General features: G+C 36.5%; 1 protein-coding gene across 1 annotated transcript in view; it reads left to right on the top strand.

Moving 5' to 3' along the window:
* Positions 1–7,457: 7,457 nt before the first annotated feature.
* RNF128 (ring finger protein 128) overlaps positions 7,458–19,909 on the top strand; it is a 107,899-nt gene continuing 95,447 nt past the window's right edge. Inside the window, exon 1 of the mRNA XM_015083677.3 lies at positions 7,458–8,095. Within this exon, the coding sequence (XP_014939163.2) occupies positions 7,690–8,095 (406 nt within the window). The 5' untranslated portion in view covers positions 7,458–7,689. The remainder of the gene's footprint in view (positions 8,096–19,909) is intronic.

The raw sequence follows: 19,909 nt of genomic DNA on the forward strand, positions 1-19,909 counted from the left end.
CTCTGCTCCTCCCCTGCTTGCTCTCTCTCTCTCTCTCTCTCAAAAATAAACATTAAAAAAAAAAGAATTTGAGCACGTTCTCTCTGCCATTTTTTTTCTTCAGGGAATTAGCCTGCATTCATTTTATTCTTATTAAGAAAGGGTTTTTTAAGAAATTAGTCTCATCCTTATCACCAAATAAGGGTGACACTAATAACATTTGATATTTTTAGCTATATACCCTCTGCCAATATGGACTGCTGATTGTAACGAATTCTGTTATTCTAAAGTCATTTTGTGGAGTGCCTGAGTAGCTCAGTTGGTTAAGTGTCCAGCTCTTGATTTAGGATCAGGTCATGATCTCACAGTGGTGGGATCAAGCCTGGTGTTGGGCCTGCTTGGGATTCTGTCTCTCCCTCTCTCTTAAAATAAATAAAATCATTTGTATGGTTCATACTGGTTACTGTTTCACTGGTTTCCTTTACATTTCCTCTATTTTTCTTTTTTAAGCTTTGCTACCTAAGAATTAGCAGGCAAATTGATGGGAGGTGAAATATGTATTATTTGGTCCAGATTATTTTAGTAATCAACTACTTTTAGTAAAGAAATTTTAGGAAAAAAAGATTTAAAAATGATCAGCAAAACAAGATTTGGATATTATCTGATGATTTCAGTTCTTTGAGATTATTTTCTAGTCAAGTCATATTATATTTGTGTCTATTGTCCAAAATAACAACATGGCATATAAACTTACTTCTTGGTCCAGGTCTTACCACTTATTATTTTATCTTCATTCTTACATTGTTATGTTGATACCACTTGTAGCCCTAAGTTTTTGTTTTCCTTTATGATAAGAAACAAAAAGTAGATTTTGAAAAAACAGATTTAAAGCTAGCCATGGGTCTGTCCCTAAGTGCCTGTGAAATTTTAAGGAAAGCCACTTAAACTGCTTGGCCTTCATTTCCTTATTTGTAAAATTTGCACAATAATGGTCCCATCCAATTCTATGATTCTTTGGGTCTATTAACATAGTTATTAGAACACTGAAAATGTGTTTGTGTTATTTCTATGTCTTTCATGAAGATGTGATTTTCTATGAAGAGCATTTTAATATGATTAGACCATTTGTCAATTATAGCAGCTCATTGTAACAAAAAACAATTGAAGTATTTTAATCCCAGGTGTTTTTTTACTGCTAGTGTTCTTCCTAACTTGTCACCTTTCAGTGATTTTATTTTCAAAAAAGAAATCTAAAATATTTTAGCTGCTTTATTTTTTTTATTTTTTAATGTTTATTCATTTTTGAGAGAGAGAGAGAAAAAGAGCGAGCATGAATGGGGGAAGGGCAGAGAGAGAGGAAGACACAGAATCCGAAGCAGGCTCCAGGCTCTGAGCTGTCAGCACAGAACCCGATGCAGGGCTCAAACTCATGAACCGTGGGATCACGACCTGAGCCAAAGTCGGATGCTTAACCGGCTGAGCCACCCAGGTGCCCCATGTTAGCTTTTTTTAAATGATAGGCACATCTTCATTGAAAAGCAACACTTTCTCAAGAATTTGAATATCCCTTATGTGATTCTGAGATTATTGTATCTGACTTCTAGTAGCTTAGGATCTAGAAGTTGCCCCTAACAAGGTTTTAATATCTATTTTGTATGTGGAGGAACTAAAACAGAAAAAGACTAAATGATTTAATGTAAAATTGCCAAAGCAATTAAATTATAGGGTTAGGCTTATAAATTCAAGGTTTATTTCTTTAAACTCTCATTTGTGCATAAAATAAAATGTCTGAATAATAGTAAAATTTCATGTAGTATACCAAATCACTGTGAGATAAACTTCTCCAAATCCTGGGGCTCATAAAATAATAAGCCAAACTATTGCAACATACCTCCAAGTATGTGAATGCCCACTCTGTGGCAAGCACTGGGGTTAGCACCAGGAACACAGCACAATACAAGCAAAAACACATGGCCCCTATTGTCATACAGCTTACAATGTTGTGGAGGAGAAAGACATTCAAATAATTGCACAAAAAGTGAGATAAGTGCTACAAAGGAAAGATATGTGGTTTATATTAGATCTTTTAAGCAAAGGAAACCACGTTGGGCAGTGGGGTGTGCACCGTGAAAGTTTTTCCTGAAGGAGTGGATGTGTGTTTGAGCACTTGAGTCAGAACTCATATGGCTGAAGTGCAGAAAGTGGCTTACAAGATGAGACCAGCAAATTGACAAAGGCTCCTGCAAGCTATGCAGAACCTTATAGGCCATAATAAGGATTTTAGTTTTTTAGTTTATATCTTCAGAGCACTGGGAAGCCATTAAATGGTTTATGGCCAATATACATCATGATTCAATTTATGTTTTGGAACGGTCACTGTCTCCTGGAAGGAGAATAGATATAAAGAGGTTGCCAGAGACTCCTAGTTGGACCCTAATAACTACTCTTCTGTAGTAATATATCTGTCCATCTTTAGCTGGGTGCATGGCTACCTACAATAAAGAATACTTCCCCATGCTTTCTTTGTCACTAGATGTGGCCTTGTGACTAAGTTCTCACTAAGTTCAGGAGTGAGCATCAGTGATCTGTACAATTACTAAACCATTTCCTCAAAGGTTGTAAAGGAATGCTCTCTTTTCCCTTTCCATCCTCCCCCACCCCCCGCCCCACCCTTCCTGCTGGATGAAATGTGAGCATGGCAGTGAGACATCTTGGATCCAACATTCTAGGGATGTCAACCCAACCAGCTAGTAGGAGACTAGGCCCGTGGCAAGGCCATACCAGCTTTGTACTTCTTACCTGTTTGGGCTGTTACATGAGAGAAAAATAAGCTGTCTCATTTATGCCACCACTATATTGGGTCTCTGACCAACAGCCCAGTGTGTATACTACTAATGCAGGAGGCAGAAGTGAAAGCAAGGGGACCAGCTGAATGACAAATGATATCAACAGAGGTGGATATAGTCCTTATAAGTTTCAGAGATAACCTTAAAATATAGATTCAGGCATCTTGCCTGATTCTATTGGTCCAGTTCTTAACAAATTCTTACTGAAAGAAAAAAAAATTTTTTAACGCAAAAAATTCTCCTCACCCTTCCCCAGAATCACAAAGGCAATTTCTTAGTAACCAAGTAAAATGTAGATGACTTTCATGTATCTTTGCTGTCATATAGTCCTAGGCATATTTGACTTTGGACATAAAGTGTTTTGTAATATCAGATCTCAGTTATTTCTTTTATTCAGTGTGGGCTAATATTAAAATTAATTTTTATTCATTTGAAACATACACCAAGTTAGAATCACCGAGTACAGATTTTGAAGTGTGCAACAGGTAATCAAGGGTTACCTGTATTCTATTAGAGACACAGTTCTGTGATTCCTCATCTTTAAAACGTTGGGTTTGCCATAACGGTTGTTCAATCATATGGAGAAATTTGAAATGTTCTTTGCCTAAGAGGTGACTAATTCCCCTCTCTATGCCTTTATTAATATTGATAATGTACCTTTGCTAAGATACATAATATTTATTAAGGTAGTCAAGATGCAAGTAATTGAAAAAGTCCAATAATATTAAATATTTGAACAATAATGTAGAGCAGTGGTTCTCAAACTCGGCTTCCTAATGGTATTACCTGGCAAGTTTTAAAAATTACTATGCCTACGTGTCACCCCCAAGTTTCTGATTGGGGTGTAGCCTGAGCATCAAGGCAGTTAATAGCTCCCCAGGTGATTCTAATGTGCAGACAATTTTGATAAACACTGATATATATTACTGTTTAAAATTTTTTAATGTGTATTTATTTTTGAGAGCGTGAGCAAGGGAGGGGCAGAGAGAAAGGGAGAGAGAGAATCCAAAGCAGGCTCCACGCTGTTGGTGCAGAGCCCGATGTAGGGCTCGAACTCACAAACCACAAGATCATGAGCCAAAGTTGGATGCGCAACCGAGCCACCCAAGCGCCCCTATACAGTACTGTGTAAAGCACTTGTCAGTTTTATTAGAGCTCAAGCTTTACCCAATACCTTGACCTCCAGTTTAGGTACTACAAGATTCAGCTACTCCCAATACAGTGTCATCGTGAATTGTGTTGAGAGGAAAGAAAACTTAAAAATTGATAGTTTTTAAACAACTTTTATTTTCATAGAGTTCTGGCATGTCAGATCTAGGAAAGGCCTTAAGGATAAATAAATTCAAATCCAACCTCCTTTATTGTGTAAACGAACAAAAAGCCCCAGAGAGGTTTTTCTTTTCCTGAGGATATAATACTTAGATGTTGCAGAGCCAACACTTGTGCAAACTTTTGATTTGTAATATACTTCAAAAATGTTCGGAATATCACCTAAAATACAGATAAACATAGAAATATAGATTGTACAATGAGTAAATGTACAATATGTAGATAAGACAAGTATAGATTGGAAGTTGAAGCACAATGAGGTTGAAATAAAATGGGGCGCCTGGGTGGCTCAGTCGGTTAAGCATCTGATTCTTGATCTCAGCTCAGGTGTTGATCTCAGGGTCATGAGTTCAAGCCCCACATTCAAGCCTACTTTAAAAAGAAAAAAAAAGATGTCAGAGAGTCTGTCAAAACCACAACTAGATTCTATATGATTTTCATCATGTCCAAGTTGTATGATCTAAAGTTTTTCAATTGTAAAGTGCTTAAGAATTACCTGGAGAGCTTATTTAAAATGTGGATTCCTAGATATTTCCCTCAGATTCTGATTCAGTATGACTTGGAGTAGGACCCAGGAACCTTCGTTTTTAATAAAATTCCAAGTGGGTATAATGTAGGTGTTCCATAAACTAAACTTTAAAATCACTGAATAAGCACTAGACCACTCACGCCCCAGCAAATTACCTTAAGAGTTAACAGAGGGGAGCCTGGGTGGTTCAGTCAGTTAAGTGTCCGACTTTGGCTCAGGTCATGATCTCATGGTTCCTGAATTCGAGCCCTCCATCAGGCTCGCAGCTGTCAGCACAGAGCCTGCTTCAGATCCTCTGTCTCCCTCTCTCTCTGCCCCTCCCCTCCTCTCAAAAATAAACTTAAATAAAAAAGAGTTAACAGAAAAATTACATCAATCTAAGATTGTCAGTTGCAACTCTCTTAAAGGCATAAAAGGAAACAAATGCACTTATATACAAGGAATATAATGCTGGTTACCATATAAAGTCATGCACTTTATATATACTTTTACCATATAAAGTCATGCACTTCAACCTTCAGAGAAATTTTATTTTTTTATTTTTTTTAAGTTTACATATTGATTTTGATGCAGAGAGAAAGGGAGAGAGAATCCCAAGCAGTCTTGTGCTGCCAGCACAGAGCCCGACCCAGGGTTCAGTCTCACAAACCATGAGATTATGACCTGAGCCGAAATAAAGTGTCAGATGCTTAACCAGTTGAGCCACCCAGGCACTCCAGAGAGTGATTTTAAATAGTTTAGTAAAATTCTCTTTAATACACCAGCACTGCCACATGGTGTTATGGGGAAGTTGTCATTTTTAAGGCCTTTAATGACTTGACTTCAGCAAAAACTATAATGTGAAGACCTGTAACTAGTATGTTAAGACCAACAAAATTTCTAATGGATTCAGCTCACTTCTCACTAATCTGTTTTTAAACTATTTCATGGGAAGTTTTTCCTTTGGAAACAATTCAATAACTGGTAGGAAAAGTGAAATCAAACTTCTGGGACTTGACTAATTATTTGCATGTTGAATGCTGATGTTGCATTTACCATAAATGTCTACCAGCAATCAGAAAGGTAATGGTTTTTGGCAATAATAACACTTCTGTTTTCAATTTGATAGTTTTCTTTGTCCAGTGAGTACAGGCTTTATTATGAATTTGACCATCAAAATCATAATGCTAATCGCGAAATAATGAACTATTTGAGTTTATTCTTAAGTAGATGACAAGCTAATACACCTAGACCTTTAAACTTTTCAGTTCAATTCCATGAATAATTATTAACTGATTACTATGTGTAAGGTGCTTATAATACTAGATATGGGGGAGGAGGATACGCAGATGACTAATAAACAGCTATAATATGATAGAAAGGTTTATATTTGTATTGTGCATCTGTTGGGATTTTATTCATCAGGTTCTACTACAGATTTCCTGAACTCCTCCCCTCCTCTGAATAGTGTTCACTTTTGGTTCCCACCCACAGGGACAACTCCAACACTATTATGTCAGATGCCTAAAGACAGATAAGAAGTAGGGGAAGAAATAGCTTCATTGATTATCTCATTCAATAATGTCTCCAGGGTGCCTGCGTGGCTCAGTAGGTTACAGCTGACTCTTGGTTTTGGCTCAGGTCATGATCCCACAGTTTTGTGAGTTCGAGCCCCCGCATTGGGCTCTGTGCTGACGGTGCAGAGTCTGCCTGAGATTTTGTCTCTCTCTCTCTCTCTCTCTCTCTCTCTCTCTCTCTCTCCCGTTTCCTCCCTCCCCCATTCACACTGCCTGTCTCTCTCAAAAATAAAACAAATTAATTTAAAAAAAACAACGTCTCCTATTTTCCTATTTTCTGTTGTCCTGTTCCCTTGACTCTAGTGGTCTGATTCCAGACTACTTTCCTTGGACTTCAGACTACCATCATGCCTGCCTTCCTTTTGACCCAGTGTCCTTCTGCTTCTCTGACAGCCTGATGCCTGTTTGTCTTGTTTGCTGACTCTTGGCCCAGACTCCTGATATCTCTGTCTTGTCCATTTATCTACTTCTTCACCAGCCCTTAGCACATATTGGAATCTCCCTACCCCAGCTACTTGCCTCAACCAATTGACCCTCAGCAATATTTATCAGTGCCCTCCTGATTAAAAGCAGAGCTAACAATAAAGGAAATAATGGCATAAATAAATCTGTTTATACATCTGAAAGAACTAGAATTTAAAATACTTAGTGTTAAAAATGAAACCTTGACTGATCTTTTGTTACAGTATAACACATGGGACATAAAAATTAATGGAATGTGGCAACTCAAGTATCAGGCAATCAAATATTTGAGTGCCTACCACAGGCAAGGCATTGTACTTGAAAGGGTCCCTAGCCACTGACATATGTTTACTTTTCAATGAACAAAGTGGCAGAAGATATTCCTTGGGGAGCCTGTTAAGAAAAATTCCACAAAGAAATAAGAGGGTAAAGGGCTTTAAAATCAATTCTACTGCTACTATAGCAGTTAAACTTACGGATCTTCACTTATTTCTGGCAGAACTGGTTGATAACATATTTCAGCAGGGCTTGGAAAACCAGTTTTGTGTTTTAGATATTCTGAGAGAGGTGACTTTCAGCCTGGTCACGTGGGGTTCCCAAGAGTCCAGTTCCTCATTCCAATCCACTCCATGTTTATTAAACTGCATTAGCTGAAACATTAAGAAAAAAAATCTCAGTGCAGGAAGTCATCCAATCCTGATAAGTTGACATGTAGAATAAAGTTTATGGTGTTATTTATTGCGAACGTAGTCCTCGTTAAAAGTTACGTGTGTACAGTTGGAGGAGGGGCAGACAAGGGAGAATGTAGATAACTAAAGTGAAATAGAGCTGATGTATTCAGAGCTTATGTTGCTAGAGGGGAGATCAGTTACCAGCTTGCAACTGAAATTTCAAACTTCTGCTTAGCAGGGACGTGAGTGGACAAATGTTGACCGATAGCTGGAAATATCAGCAGACATCTTAAATTTCATGCTCAAATGAACAAGCAATGAACCAGGAGAATAAGTCCAGTTGTTTTTGGCTGCTTATAATTTGTACCTTTTTATTTAGAATCACAGTGTCTTTTTCAATGAATGCCTATGTGACTGTGACTTACTACAACGAAACCAGCAACTACACTTCGATAGAGACATGTGAATGTGGTGTTTATGGATTAGCTTCGCCAGTGGCTACTGCTATGGGGGTGGTGAGCATCCCTAAGAACAATAACTACCAAGCCTGTGACTACAACACTGAGTTTACTAATACTAACAGTCCCTGGATTGCGCTGATAGAAAGAGGTAATTGTACATTTTCAGAAAAAATTCAAGCAGCAGGCAGAAGAAATGCAGATGCTGTTGTGATTTACAATGTTCCAGACACTGGCAACCAGACAATACAGATGGCAAATTTTGGTAAGTAATGACCAAGATCCAAAGAGGGTTTATGTCTTTGTTTATCTTAAAATGGTATTTCCATCTAGAACTACTCTAGGATCTGGCAATGATGTTGTAAAACAATTTTACTTAATTTTTTTTTTTTTTTGCCAAGCACTACTTGGAATTTCTTTATTACTTAATATTTATAAGTAATTTATTCCAAGGACAAAAGAAGTTCATGAAGTGAGCCCTATTTTTTTTCATGATTTTCTTAGCTGTATTAGTTTTCTCACTGTTTATTATATAACTGCTTTTTTAAGAAAATGTACCATACCTAAAGGAATCATAAATATTTTAATTTAATTTTTAATTTGCACTTTTCAGTTTGATTCATTTTCTCATACAGAAAGGATTGTATGTATTCAAGTTATGTGGTAGCTACAAAACTAATTCATTATTATGAGTAAACAATAGCATATTGTAAGTATGCAAAATGTTTACAGAAATGAGAATTCAACTGTCTGCTATATGCATGTGAGATGTGAATCTGTGGGACTAATACATATAAAACTACTCTCTAAAAAAATTATATGTTGGAAAAAGCACGGTAGAAATAGGATCACACTGGAATTTACGTTAAAAGTAAAGATTTCCCTTAGAAGTATTTAGTTATGACTTCTTGAGTAAATATAATCATCTAATTTATTAAATTTGTATTGGAATTTACTTCCAAGAATCACTGTTTTTGTTTTGTAAAACAGTGCCACTTTCTAAATAAATAGTTTTAAACTAGTAAAGAAGTAGACTTCTGACCCAAGTTTTCTATACCATAGATGGGTAGGGGTGTTTTTAGCCCCAGATGGCTGAAAAGAAAAAACTGATAATAATTTAATTTCAAACAGGGTAAGAGCTGAAAGAACACAATATCAGAATAATTGGTTATCACCACTCAATCTGGCCTCTGAGAAAATTAATGCAAAGTAAACGTATTTTAGAATTGTAAAAGAAAATCAAATTTGTGGCATGGCAGTTTAGTAGTAATACTGGAACAACAAGTAGCTTTTTTTCTCTGGGTATCAAAAAAGCAGGTAACATGGTCTTCCAACAGTACAAAATTATGGTAAATGTAGAAAACTCCCCTCACTACTGGACATTCCCAGTATATATCCTGGACATTCCCAGAACTCAAGCATTCATGCCTTTTTTTTTTAGTGTGCATTTATTTCTGGTCTCCCTTATTTTTCTACTCTCCTCCCTTCTCCTCCTAACTTCCATTTGTCCCCTCTTCCCCATTCCTACTCTTGATTTCTTTCTTTTCCTCTGGGTCCATTGAATCTCTTTCAGTGTCTTCAGTTCCATTTTCCTTTATTTAATCTTTTTTGTTTGGTTGCTTGGTTTTGGTGTGTGGGGGGATTGTTTTTAATTTTATTTAAATCCAAGTTAGTTAACATATAGTGTAACAATGGTTCCAGGGGTAGAATTTAGTGATTCATCACTTACATACAACACTCAGTGCTCATCCCAATGAGTGCCCTCCTTAATGCCCATCACTCATTTAGTCCATCCCCCCACCCAACACCTTTCCAGCAACCCTCAGCTTTTTCTCTGTATTTAAGAGTTTTTTATGGTTTGCCTCCTTCTCTGTTTTTATCTTATTTTTCCTTCCCTTCCCCTATGTTTATCTGTTGTATTTCTTAAATTCCACATATGAGTGAAATCATAATATCTGTCTTTCTCTGACTTATTTCGCTTACCGTAGTACATTCTAGTTCCATCCATGTTGCTGCAAATGGCAAGATTTCATTCTTTTTGATCACCAAGTAATGTTCCATTGTGTGTGTGTGCATGTATGTAGGTATGTATATATATATACATGACATCTTCTGTATCCATTCATCAGTTGATGAACATTTAGGCTCTTCCCATAATTTGGCTATTGTTGATAGTGCTGCTATAAACATTGGGCTCCATGTGCCCCTCTTCAAATCAGCATTTTTGTATCCTTTGGATAAATACCTACTAGTGCAATTGCTGGATCATAGGGTGGCTCTATTTTTAATTTTTTGAGGAACCTCCATACTCTTTTCCAGAGTGGCTGCACCAGTTTGCATTCCCACCAGTAGTCCAAAAGTGTTTCCCTTTCTCCTCATTCTTGCCAACATCTGTTGTTTCCTGAGTTGTTAATTTTTGTCATTCTGACAGGTATGATGTGGTATTTCATTGTGATTTTGATTTGTATTTCCCTGATGATGAGTGACGTTGAGCATCTTTTCATGTGTCTGTTAGCCATCTGGATGTCTTTGGAAAAGTGTCTGTTCATGTCTTCTGCCTATTTCTTCACTAGATTATTTGTTTTTTGGGTGTTGAGTTTGATAAGTTCTTTATAGATTTTGGATACTAACCCTTTTTCTGATATCATTTGCAAATATCTTCTCCCATTCTGTCAGTTGACTTTTAGTTTTGTTTGTTTGTTTTAGTTTAGTTTAGTTTGTTTAGTTTTGATTGTTCCTTAGCTGTGCAGAAGCTTTTTATCTTGATGAGGTCCCAATAGTTCATTTTTGCTTTTATTTCCCTTGCCTATGAAGACATATCTAGTAAGAAGTTGCTGTGACCCAGGTTGCAGGTTGTTGCCAGTTTTCTCCTCTAGGATTTTGATGGCTTCCTGTCTTACATTTAGGTCCTTCATCCATTTTGAATTTATTTCTGTGTGTGGTGTAAGAAAGTGGTCAAGGTTCATTCTTCTGCATGTCACTGTACAGTTTTCCCAACACCATTTGCTGAAGAAAGTGTCTTTTTTTCCATTGGATATTCTTTCCTGCTTTGGCAAAGATTAGTTGGCCATATGCTTGTGGATCCATTTCTGGGTTCTCTATTCTGATCCTTTGATCTATGTATCTGTTTTTGTGCCAGTACCATACTGTCTTGATGATTATAGCTTTGTAATACAGCCTAAAGCCCATAATTGTGATGCCTCCAGCTTTGGTTTTCTTTTTAAACATTATTTTGGCTATTCAGGGTCTTTTCTGGTTCCATATAAATTTTAGAATTGTTTTTTCTAGCTCTGTGAAGAATGCTTGTGTTATTTTGATAGGGATTGCATTGAATGTGTAGATTTCTTTGGGTAGTAGCAACATTTTAATAATATTTGTTCCTCCAATCCATGAGCATGGAATGTTTTTCTATTTCTTTGTGTCTTCTTCAATTTCTTTTATAAGCTTTCTATAGTTTTCAGCGTAAAGATCTTTTAAGTCTTTGGTTAGGTTTATGGTTTTTGGTGCAATGGTAAATGGGATTGATTCCATGATTTCTCTTTCTGCTGCTTCATTATTGGTGTATAGAAATGCAACCAATATCTGTATGTTGATTTTATACCCTGCGACTTTGCTGAATTCATGGATCAATTCTAGCAGGTTTTTGGTGGAGTCTTTCAGGTTTTCCATGTAAAGTATCTTGTTGTCTGTGAAGAGTAAAAGTTTGACTTCTTCCTTGCCAATTGTTTTATTTTGAAGCTCAGAGTACTTCATAAGCCTTCCCTGCATGTTCTTATTATTTTCACAAGTGACTTTTATTTTTGTAGAAATAAAGAGAGACAGCCTTCTCATGAAAGTTAGAAACTAAACCTGTTCTAAAGAACCTATTTCCCTTATGTTTCAACTTAGATTCTGAGTACTCTAGGTTTCCTTTTACATGGACAATCACATTCTTTTCACCCCCTGCTATCTTTAAAGCATAAATAGTACCAAACTGAATAGTAGTCCTCTTTTCAAAAATTGCTTTGCAACATGCAGTAGGCACCAACATCTGGTGGAATGTAGGTACCCAACCATTGATTTTAAAAGATTTACCAGAGGTCACTTACAGTAAATCTCGCCAAAAGGCATGCCTGCAGTCATTTGAATGCATGACCCTGAGCAGAGTATTAAAAACAAAGAAGCTACATTTGATACATGATCAAAAACGTATTTTGAAACTACTGCGTTGTCCCTCTTTTAAAATAAGCACATTGAAAAAGATAGCATAATGATAATAGTTGTAATAGTTTATAATTATTGCCATTTACTATATGTCAGGCACTGTTGTAGGGCCTTTATTTTATTTAATAAATATTGATCTTTAACATTAAATGATCTCAACCCTAAAGAATTAAAATTGTAAGTTTAGTGTTTTGAAGTTATAAGACCTGTCAACTAGTGTGTTACTGGAGTTCTTCCCTCCCAGAAATTTCCCTTTATGTAGAAATTATTAGATGATGCAGTTGACAAACAGGGAAGCAAGTGTATACAAAAACTCTATGATCAACTTTTAGACCATTAAAGATTGAGTCATTATTTTATAACATAAGCCAAAATTTTGTTAGTATTTGCTAACATTTCATTAGTGTTCTGTTTTGTTTAAGCACACTACAACTCCTCTTCCTCCTACAAAAGCTCATGGCTTCATCTCCATCACCTCATCTTTTATCACCCCTAAAAACCACCTTTTCAGAAAACCACACCCTAGCCCGCTCAAGGCTTTAGAACCCTTTCATTCTTGCCCTGTTTCACCTACCTCCATTCCTTCAGTCCCATTTTTCCATGCTCGGCCTTAGTAGCTTTTCCACAATGCTGTGCCTCTTCACTCACTGATGTCAATGACTTCCAACCAAAAACCACTGGGAACAGACCTGTAGTTGAAAAAGTTGGGTTTATTATTTGCTGCAGCAAAGGGAGAATGTGCACCATGAGAAACCATGGGCCATGTCAATAAGAGGGTTTGTGCACTGCTGCATTGGCTGGATTAATTCTCAGACAATTCTTGTTATTTAGATATATTCTTACTCCCTTTTCTCCTTCTTATCTCTTCCCTCCTCTAGTCTGGTTACTCTGGTTGTTGGTTTGTTTAAGCAGACATATTTAATCCATTCTCTTCATACATGTTCTACACCTCCTTCTTTATTTTCCTTTCTCTCTCTCTCTCTCTCTCTGGAATAATTAAGCCATATAATCTCTCTGTCTGGGTAACTTTATCTTGGTTTCTTTTTCCCTGCCTCCTTCTTTATTTTCCTTTCTCTTTCTATCTGGATTAAGCCATTTGGTCTCTCTGCCTGGTCAGTGTTTACTTTTTCTTTTTCACCGCCCGTGTCATTTCTCTCTTATATGTGCTCTTACATCAGCACTGCATCCAACTTGTTCTTTACTTGTAGCTGGTGGTTCTGGTTTTTTGCTTTTGGATTGTTTTTATTTGTTTGTTTTATTTGTGTGTTTGTGTGTTTTTTTTTCTGTTTGTTTGTCTGTTTGTTTTCCTTTCCAGGGCTACTTCAAGGAACAAATCAAAGCACACCTACATCACTACAAGTAGGGAAATAAAATAACCAAAGTCACAACACCAGACAGCAATAACACTCTCCAGAAAACACCTCCTGAAGGTCCAGGCCTTGGACAGTGTATGACCCCCTTTAATATAGCAGTGCTTGCAGGTGCACAGCACATAACAAGCTTTTAAAACTCATAAGGGACAGAAAACTAGCCAAAATGACAAAATGGAAGAATTCTCCTCAAAAGAAATTCCAGGAATTAGTGACAGCTAAAGAATTGATCAAAACAGATATGAGCAACATAACTGAACAAGATTTTAGGATAATAGTCATAAGATTAATCGCTGAGCTTGAAAAAAGCATACAAGACAGCAGAGAATCTATTGCTGCAGAGATCAAGGAACTAAAAAATAGTCATGATGAATTTAAAAATGCTATAAATTAGGTGAAAAATAAAATAGAGGTGGCCACAGTACGGATTGAAGAGGCAGAGGAGAGAATAGGTGAATAAGAAGATAAAATTATGGAAACAGAGGAAGCTGAGAAAAAGAGATAAAAAAAACCCAAGGATCATGAGGGGAGAATTAAAGAACCAAGTGATACAATCAAATGGAACAAAATCCATACCATAGGGATTCCAGAAGAAGAAGAAGAGAGAGAGAAGGGGGCTGAAGGTGTACTTGTACAAATCATAGCTGAGAACTTACCAAATCTGGGGAAGGAAACAGACATTGAAATCCAAGAGGCACAAAGAACTCCCTTCAGACATAACTTGAATCAATCTTCTGCATGACATACAATGAAACTGGCAAAATACAAGGCTAAATAGAGAATTCTGAAAGCAGCTAGGGATAAACAGGCCTTAACATACAAAGGTAGACACATAAGGGTAGTAGCAGACCTATCTACTGAAACTTGGAAAGCCAGAAAGGAATGGCAGGAAATCATTAATGTGATAAACAGGAAAAACATGCAGCCAAGAATCCTTTATCCAGCAAGTCTGTCATTCAGAATAGGAGAGATAAAGGTTTTCCCAAACAAAAACTGAAGGAATTCATCACCACTAAACCAGCCCTACAAGAGATCCTAAGGGGGATTCTGTGAGTGAAATGTTGCAAGGATCACAAAGTACCAAAGACATCACTATAAGCATGAAACCTACAGATAACAAAATGATGCTAAAACCCTATCTTTCAATAATAACATTGAATGTAAATGGACTAAATGCTCCAATCAAAAGACATAGGGTATCAGAATGGATAAAAAATAACACCTATCCATTTGCTGTCTACAAGAGACCCATTTTAGACCTAAAGACACCTTCAGATTGAAAGTGAGGGGACAGAGTACTATCTATCATGCCACTGAAAGTCAAAAGAAAGCTGAAGTAGCCATACTTATATCAGACAAACTAGACTTTAAATTAAAGGCTGGAACAAGAGATGAAAAAGGGCATTATATCATAATTACAGGGTCTACCCATCAGGAAGAGCTAACAATTATAAACATCTATGCACCAAATTCAGAAGCACACAAATACATAAAACAATTAATCACAAACATAAGAAATCTTATTGATAAGAATGTGATCACTGCAGGGGACTTTAATACCACTTACAACAATGGACAGATCATCTAGACAGAAAATCAGTAAAGATACAATGGCCCTGAATGATACACTGGACCAAATGGACTTGACAGATATATTTAGAACTCTAAATCCTAAAGCAACAGAATATACTTTCTTCTTGAGTGCACATGGAACATTCTCCAAGATAGATAACATACTGGGTCACAAAACAGCCCTCAATAAATATAAAATAAATGAGATCATACCATACACAGTTTCAGATCACAATGTTATGAAACTTGAAATCAGCCACAAGAAAAAGTCTGGAAAATATCCAAAAACATGAAGGCTAAGGAACACCCTACTAAAGAATGAATGGGTCAACCAGGCAATTAGAGAATAAATTTAAAAATATATGTAAACAAGTGAAAATGAAAATACAATAATCCAAACCCATTGGGGTGCAGCAAAGGCAGTCCTAAGAGGAAAATACATTGTAATACAGGCCTATCTCAAGAAACAATAACAATCCCAATTACAAAATCTAACAGCACACCTAAAGGAACTAGAATCAGAACAGCAAAGACACCCCAAACCCAGCAGAAGAAGAGAAATAATAAAGATCAGAGCAGAAATAAAAAATATAGTATCCAAGAAAACAGTAAAAGAGATCAATGAAACTACGTGTTGGTTTTTTTTAAAAAATAAACAAAATTCATAAACCTCTAGCCAGTCTTCTCAAAAAGAAAAGAGAGAGGACCCAAATAGATAAAATCATGAATAAAAATGGATTAATTACAACCAACCCCGCAAAAATACAAGCAATTATCAGGGAATACTATGAAAAATTATATGCCAACAAATTGGACAACCTGGAAGAAATGGGCAAATTCCTAAACAATGCAAACTACCGAAACTCAAACAAGAAAAAATAGAAAATTTGAACAGACCCATAACTAGTGAAAAAATTGAATCAATCATCAAAAATCTCCTAACAAATAAGAGTCCTGGTCCAGATGGCTTCCCAGGGGAATTCTACCAGACATTTAAAGCAGAGTTAATACCTATCCTTCTCAAGCTGTTCCAAAAAAATAGAAACGGAAGGAAAACTTTAGACTCATTCTATGAAGCCAACATTCGTTTGATTCCCAAACCAGACAGAGACCTAACAAAAAAGGAGAACTAAAGGCCAATATCCTTGATGAATATGGTTGCAAAAATTCTCCATAAGATACTAGCAAATTGAATTCAACAGCAAATAAAAAGAATTATTCACCATGATCAAGTGGGATTCATTTCTGGGCTCCAGGGCTGGTTCAATATTCTCAAATCAATCAGTGTGATACATCACATTAATAAAAGAAAGGATAGGAACCATATGATCTTGTCAATTGTTGCAGAAAAAGCATTTGACAAAATTCAGCATCCTTCCTTAATAAAAACCTTAGAGAAAGTCAGGATAGAAGGAACATATTTAAACATCATATAAAAGCCATTTATGAAAAGCCCACAGCTAATATCATCCTCAATGGGGAAAAACTGAGAGCTTTCACCCTGAGATCAGGAACACGACAGGGATGTACACTCTCACCGCTGTTTAACATAGTGTTGGAAGTTCTAGCATCAGCAATCAGACAACAAAAGGAAATCCAAGGCATCAAAATTGGCAAAGAAGAATTCAAACTTTCGCTTTTCACACACGACGTGATACTCTACATGGAAAACCTAAAGACTCCACCAAAAGTCTGCTGGAACTGATACATGAAATCAGCAAAGTCTCAAGGTACAAAATCGATATACAGAAATTGGTTGCATTTTTATACACCAATAATGAAGCAACAGAAAGAGAAATCAAGGAATATATCCCATTTACAATTATACCAAGAACCATAAAATACCTAGGAATAAACCTAACCAAGGATGTAAAAGATCTATATGCTGAAAAATATAGAAAGCTTATGAAATAAACTGAAGAAGACACAAAGAAATGGAAAAACATTCCATGCTCATGAATTGGAAGAATAAATATTGTTAAAATGTCAATACTACCCAAAGCTATCTACACATTCAATGCAATCCCAATCAAAATTGCACTGGCATTCTTCTCAAAGGTAGAACAAACAATCCTAAAATTTGTATGGAGCCACAAAAGACCCCGAATAGCCAAAGTAATATTGAAGAAGAAAACCAAAGCAGGAGGCATCACAGTGCCAGACTTTAGCTTCTACTACAAAGCTGTAATCATTAAGACAGTATGGTATTGGTACAAAAACAGACATATAGACCAATGGAATAGAATAGAGACCCCAGAATTGGACCCACAAATGTATGACCAACTAATCTTTGACAAAGCAGGGAGTATCCAATGGAAAAAAGACAGTCTCTTTAACAAATGGTGCTGGAAGAACTGGACAGCAACATGCAGAAGAATGAAACTAGACCACTTTCTCACACCATTCACAAAAATAAACTCAAAATGGATAAAGGACCTGAATGTGAGACAGGAAACCATCAAAACCCTAGAGGAGAAAGCAGGAAAATACCTCTTTGACCTCAGCCGTAGCAATTTCTTACTTGACACATCTCCAAAGGCAAGGGAATTAAAAGCAAAAATGAACTACTGGGACCTTATGAAGATAAAAAGTTTCTGCACACCAAAGGAAACAACCAACAAAACTAAAAGGCAACCAACGGAATGGGAAAAGATATTTGCAAATGACATATCGGACAAAGGGCTAGTATCCAAAATCTATAAAGAGCTCACCAAACTCCACACCTGAAAAACAAATAACCCAGTGAAGAAATGGGCAGAAGACATAAATAGACACTTTTCCAAAGAAGACACCCAGATGGCCAAGAGACACATGAAAAGATGCTCAACGTCACTCCTTATCAGGGAAATACAAATCAAAGCCACACTAAGATACCACCTCATGCCAGTCAGAGTGGCCAAAATGAACCAATCAGGAGACTATAGATGCTGGCGAGGATGTGGAGAAACGGGAACCCTCTTGCACTGTTGGTGAGAATGCAAACTGGTGTAGCCTCTCTGGAAAACAGGGTGGAGATTCCTCAAAAAATTAAAAATAGAACTACCCTATGACCCAGCAATAGCACTCCTAGGAATTACCCAAAGGATACAAGAGTGCTGACGCATAGGGGCACATATACCCCAATGTTTATAGCAGCACTTTCAACAATAGCCAAATTATGGAAAGAGTCTAAATATCCATCAACTGATGAATGGATAAAGAAGATGTGGTTTATATATACAATGGAAATACTACTTGGCAACGAGAAGGAATGAAATCTTGCCATTTGCAGCAACGTGGATGGAACTGGAGGGTATTATGCTAAGTGAAATAGGTCAGTCAGAGAAAGACAGATACCATATGTTTTCACTCATATGTGGATCTTGAGAAACTTAACAGAAGACCATGGGGGAGGGGAAGGGGGAAAAAGTTACAACCAGGCAGGGAGGGAGGCAAACCATAAGAGACTCTGAAATACAGAGAACAGATTTGTTGGGGGTTGGGGAGAGGGGAAAGTGGGTGATGGGCATTGAGGAGGGCACTTGTTGGGATGAGCACTGGGTGTTGTATGGAAGCCAATTTGACAATAAATTATATTTTTAAAATGCAACAGATTTATCTTTGTTGATCCTGCTACTTTACTGAATTTGTATATCAGTTCTAACAATTTCTTGATGGAGACTTTCAGGTATTCTGTATATAGTATCATGTCATCTGAAAATACTATAAATGTTTTACTTCTTCCTTAACAATTTGGATGCCTTTTATTTATTTTTGTTGTCTGATGCTGTGGCTAAGACTTCCAGTAATATGTTGAATAAAAGTGCTGAGAGTAGACATCTTTGTCTTGTTTCTGACCTTAGGGGAAAAGCTCTCAGGTTTTTTCCCCATTAAGGATGATGTTAGCTGTGGATTTTTCATAAGTGGCCTTTATTATGTTGAGGAATATCCCCCCTAAACCTACTTTGTGGAGGGTTTTTATCATGAATGGAGGTTGTACTTTGTCAAATGCTTTTTCTGTGTCTATTGAAATGATCATATGGTTCTTATCCTTTCTCTTATTGATGTGGTATCACATCAATTGATTTGCAAACATTGAACCACTCTTGTATCCCCGGACAAACCCCACTTGATCGTGGTGAATAATTTTTTTAGTGTATTGTTGAATTCAGCTTACTGGTATTTTGTTGAGAATTTTTGCATCTGTATTATCAGGGATATTGGCCTGTAGTTCTCTTTTCTAGTAGTGTCTTATCTGGTTTTGGTATCAGGGTAATGCCAGCCTTATAGAATGAATTTGGAAGTTTTCCTTCTTTTTCTTTTTCTTTTTTTTTTGGAATAGTATTAGAAGAATAGGTATTAATTTTTCTTTAAATGTTTGGTAGAATTTACCTGTGAAACCATCTCGTCCTGTACTTTTGTTTTCTGGGAGTTTTTTTTATTACTGATTCAATTTCTTTGCCGGTGATCATTCTATTCAAATTTTCTATTTCTTTCTATTTCAGTTTTGGTAGTTTATATATTCCTAGGAATTGTCCAATTTGTTGGCACATAGTTTTTCATAATATTATCTTTTGATTTTTTGTATTTCTGTCGTGTTTGTTACTTCTCCTCTCTCATTTGTAATTTTATTTATGTGAGCCCTTTCTCTCCTTTTCTTCATAAGTCTGGCTAGAGGTTATCAATTTTATTGATTTTTTTCAAAGAACCAGCCCCTGGTTTCATTGATCTGTTTTTTTTGTTTTTTTGTTTTTTGTTTTTTTGTTTTTTTGTTTTTTTTTACTTTCTGTATCATTTATTCCTGCTCTTATCTTTATTGTTTCCTTCCTTCTGCTGGTTTTAGGTTTTGTTTATTGTTCTTTTTCTGGCTCCTTTAGGTATAAGGTTAGGTTGTTTATTTGACATTTTTCTAGCTTCTTGAGGTAGGCCTGTATAGCTATAAACTTTCCTCCTGG

This window comes from Acinonyx jubatus, chromosome X (assembly GCF_027475565.1).
Source record: "Acinonyx jubatus isolate Ajub_Pintada_27869175 chromosome X, VMU_Ajub_asm_v1.0, whole genome shotgun sequence".
Classification (NCBI taxonomy): domain Eukaryota; kingdom Metazoa; phylum Chordata; class Mammalia; order Carnivora; family Felidae; genus Acinonyx; species Acinonyx jubatus.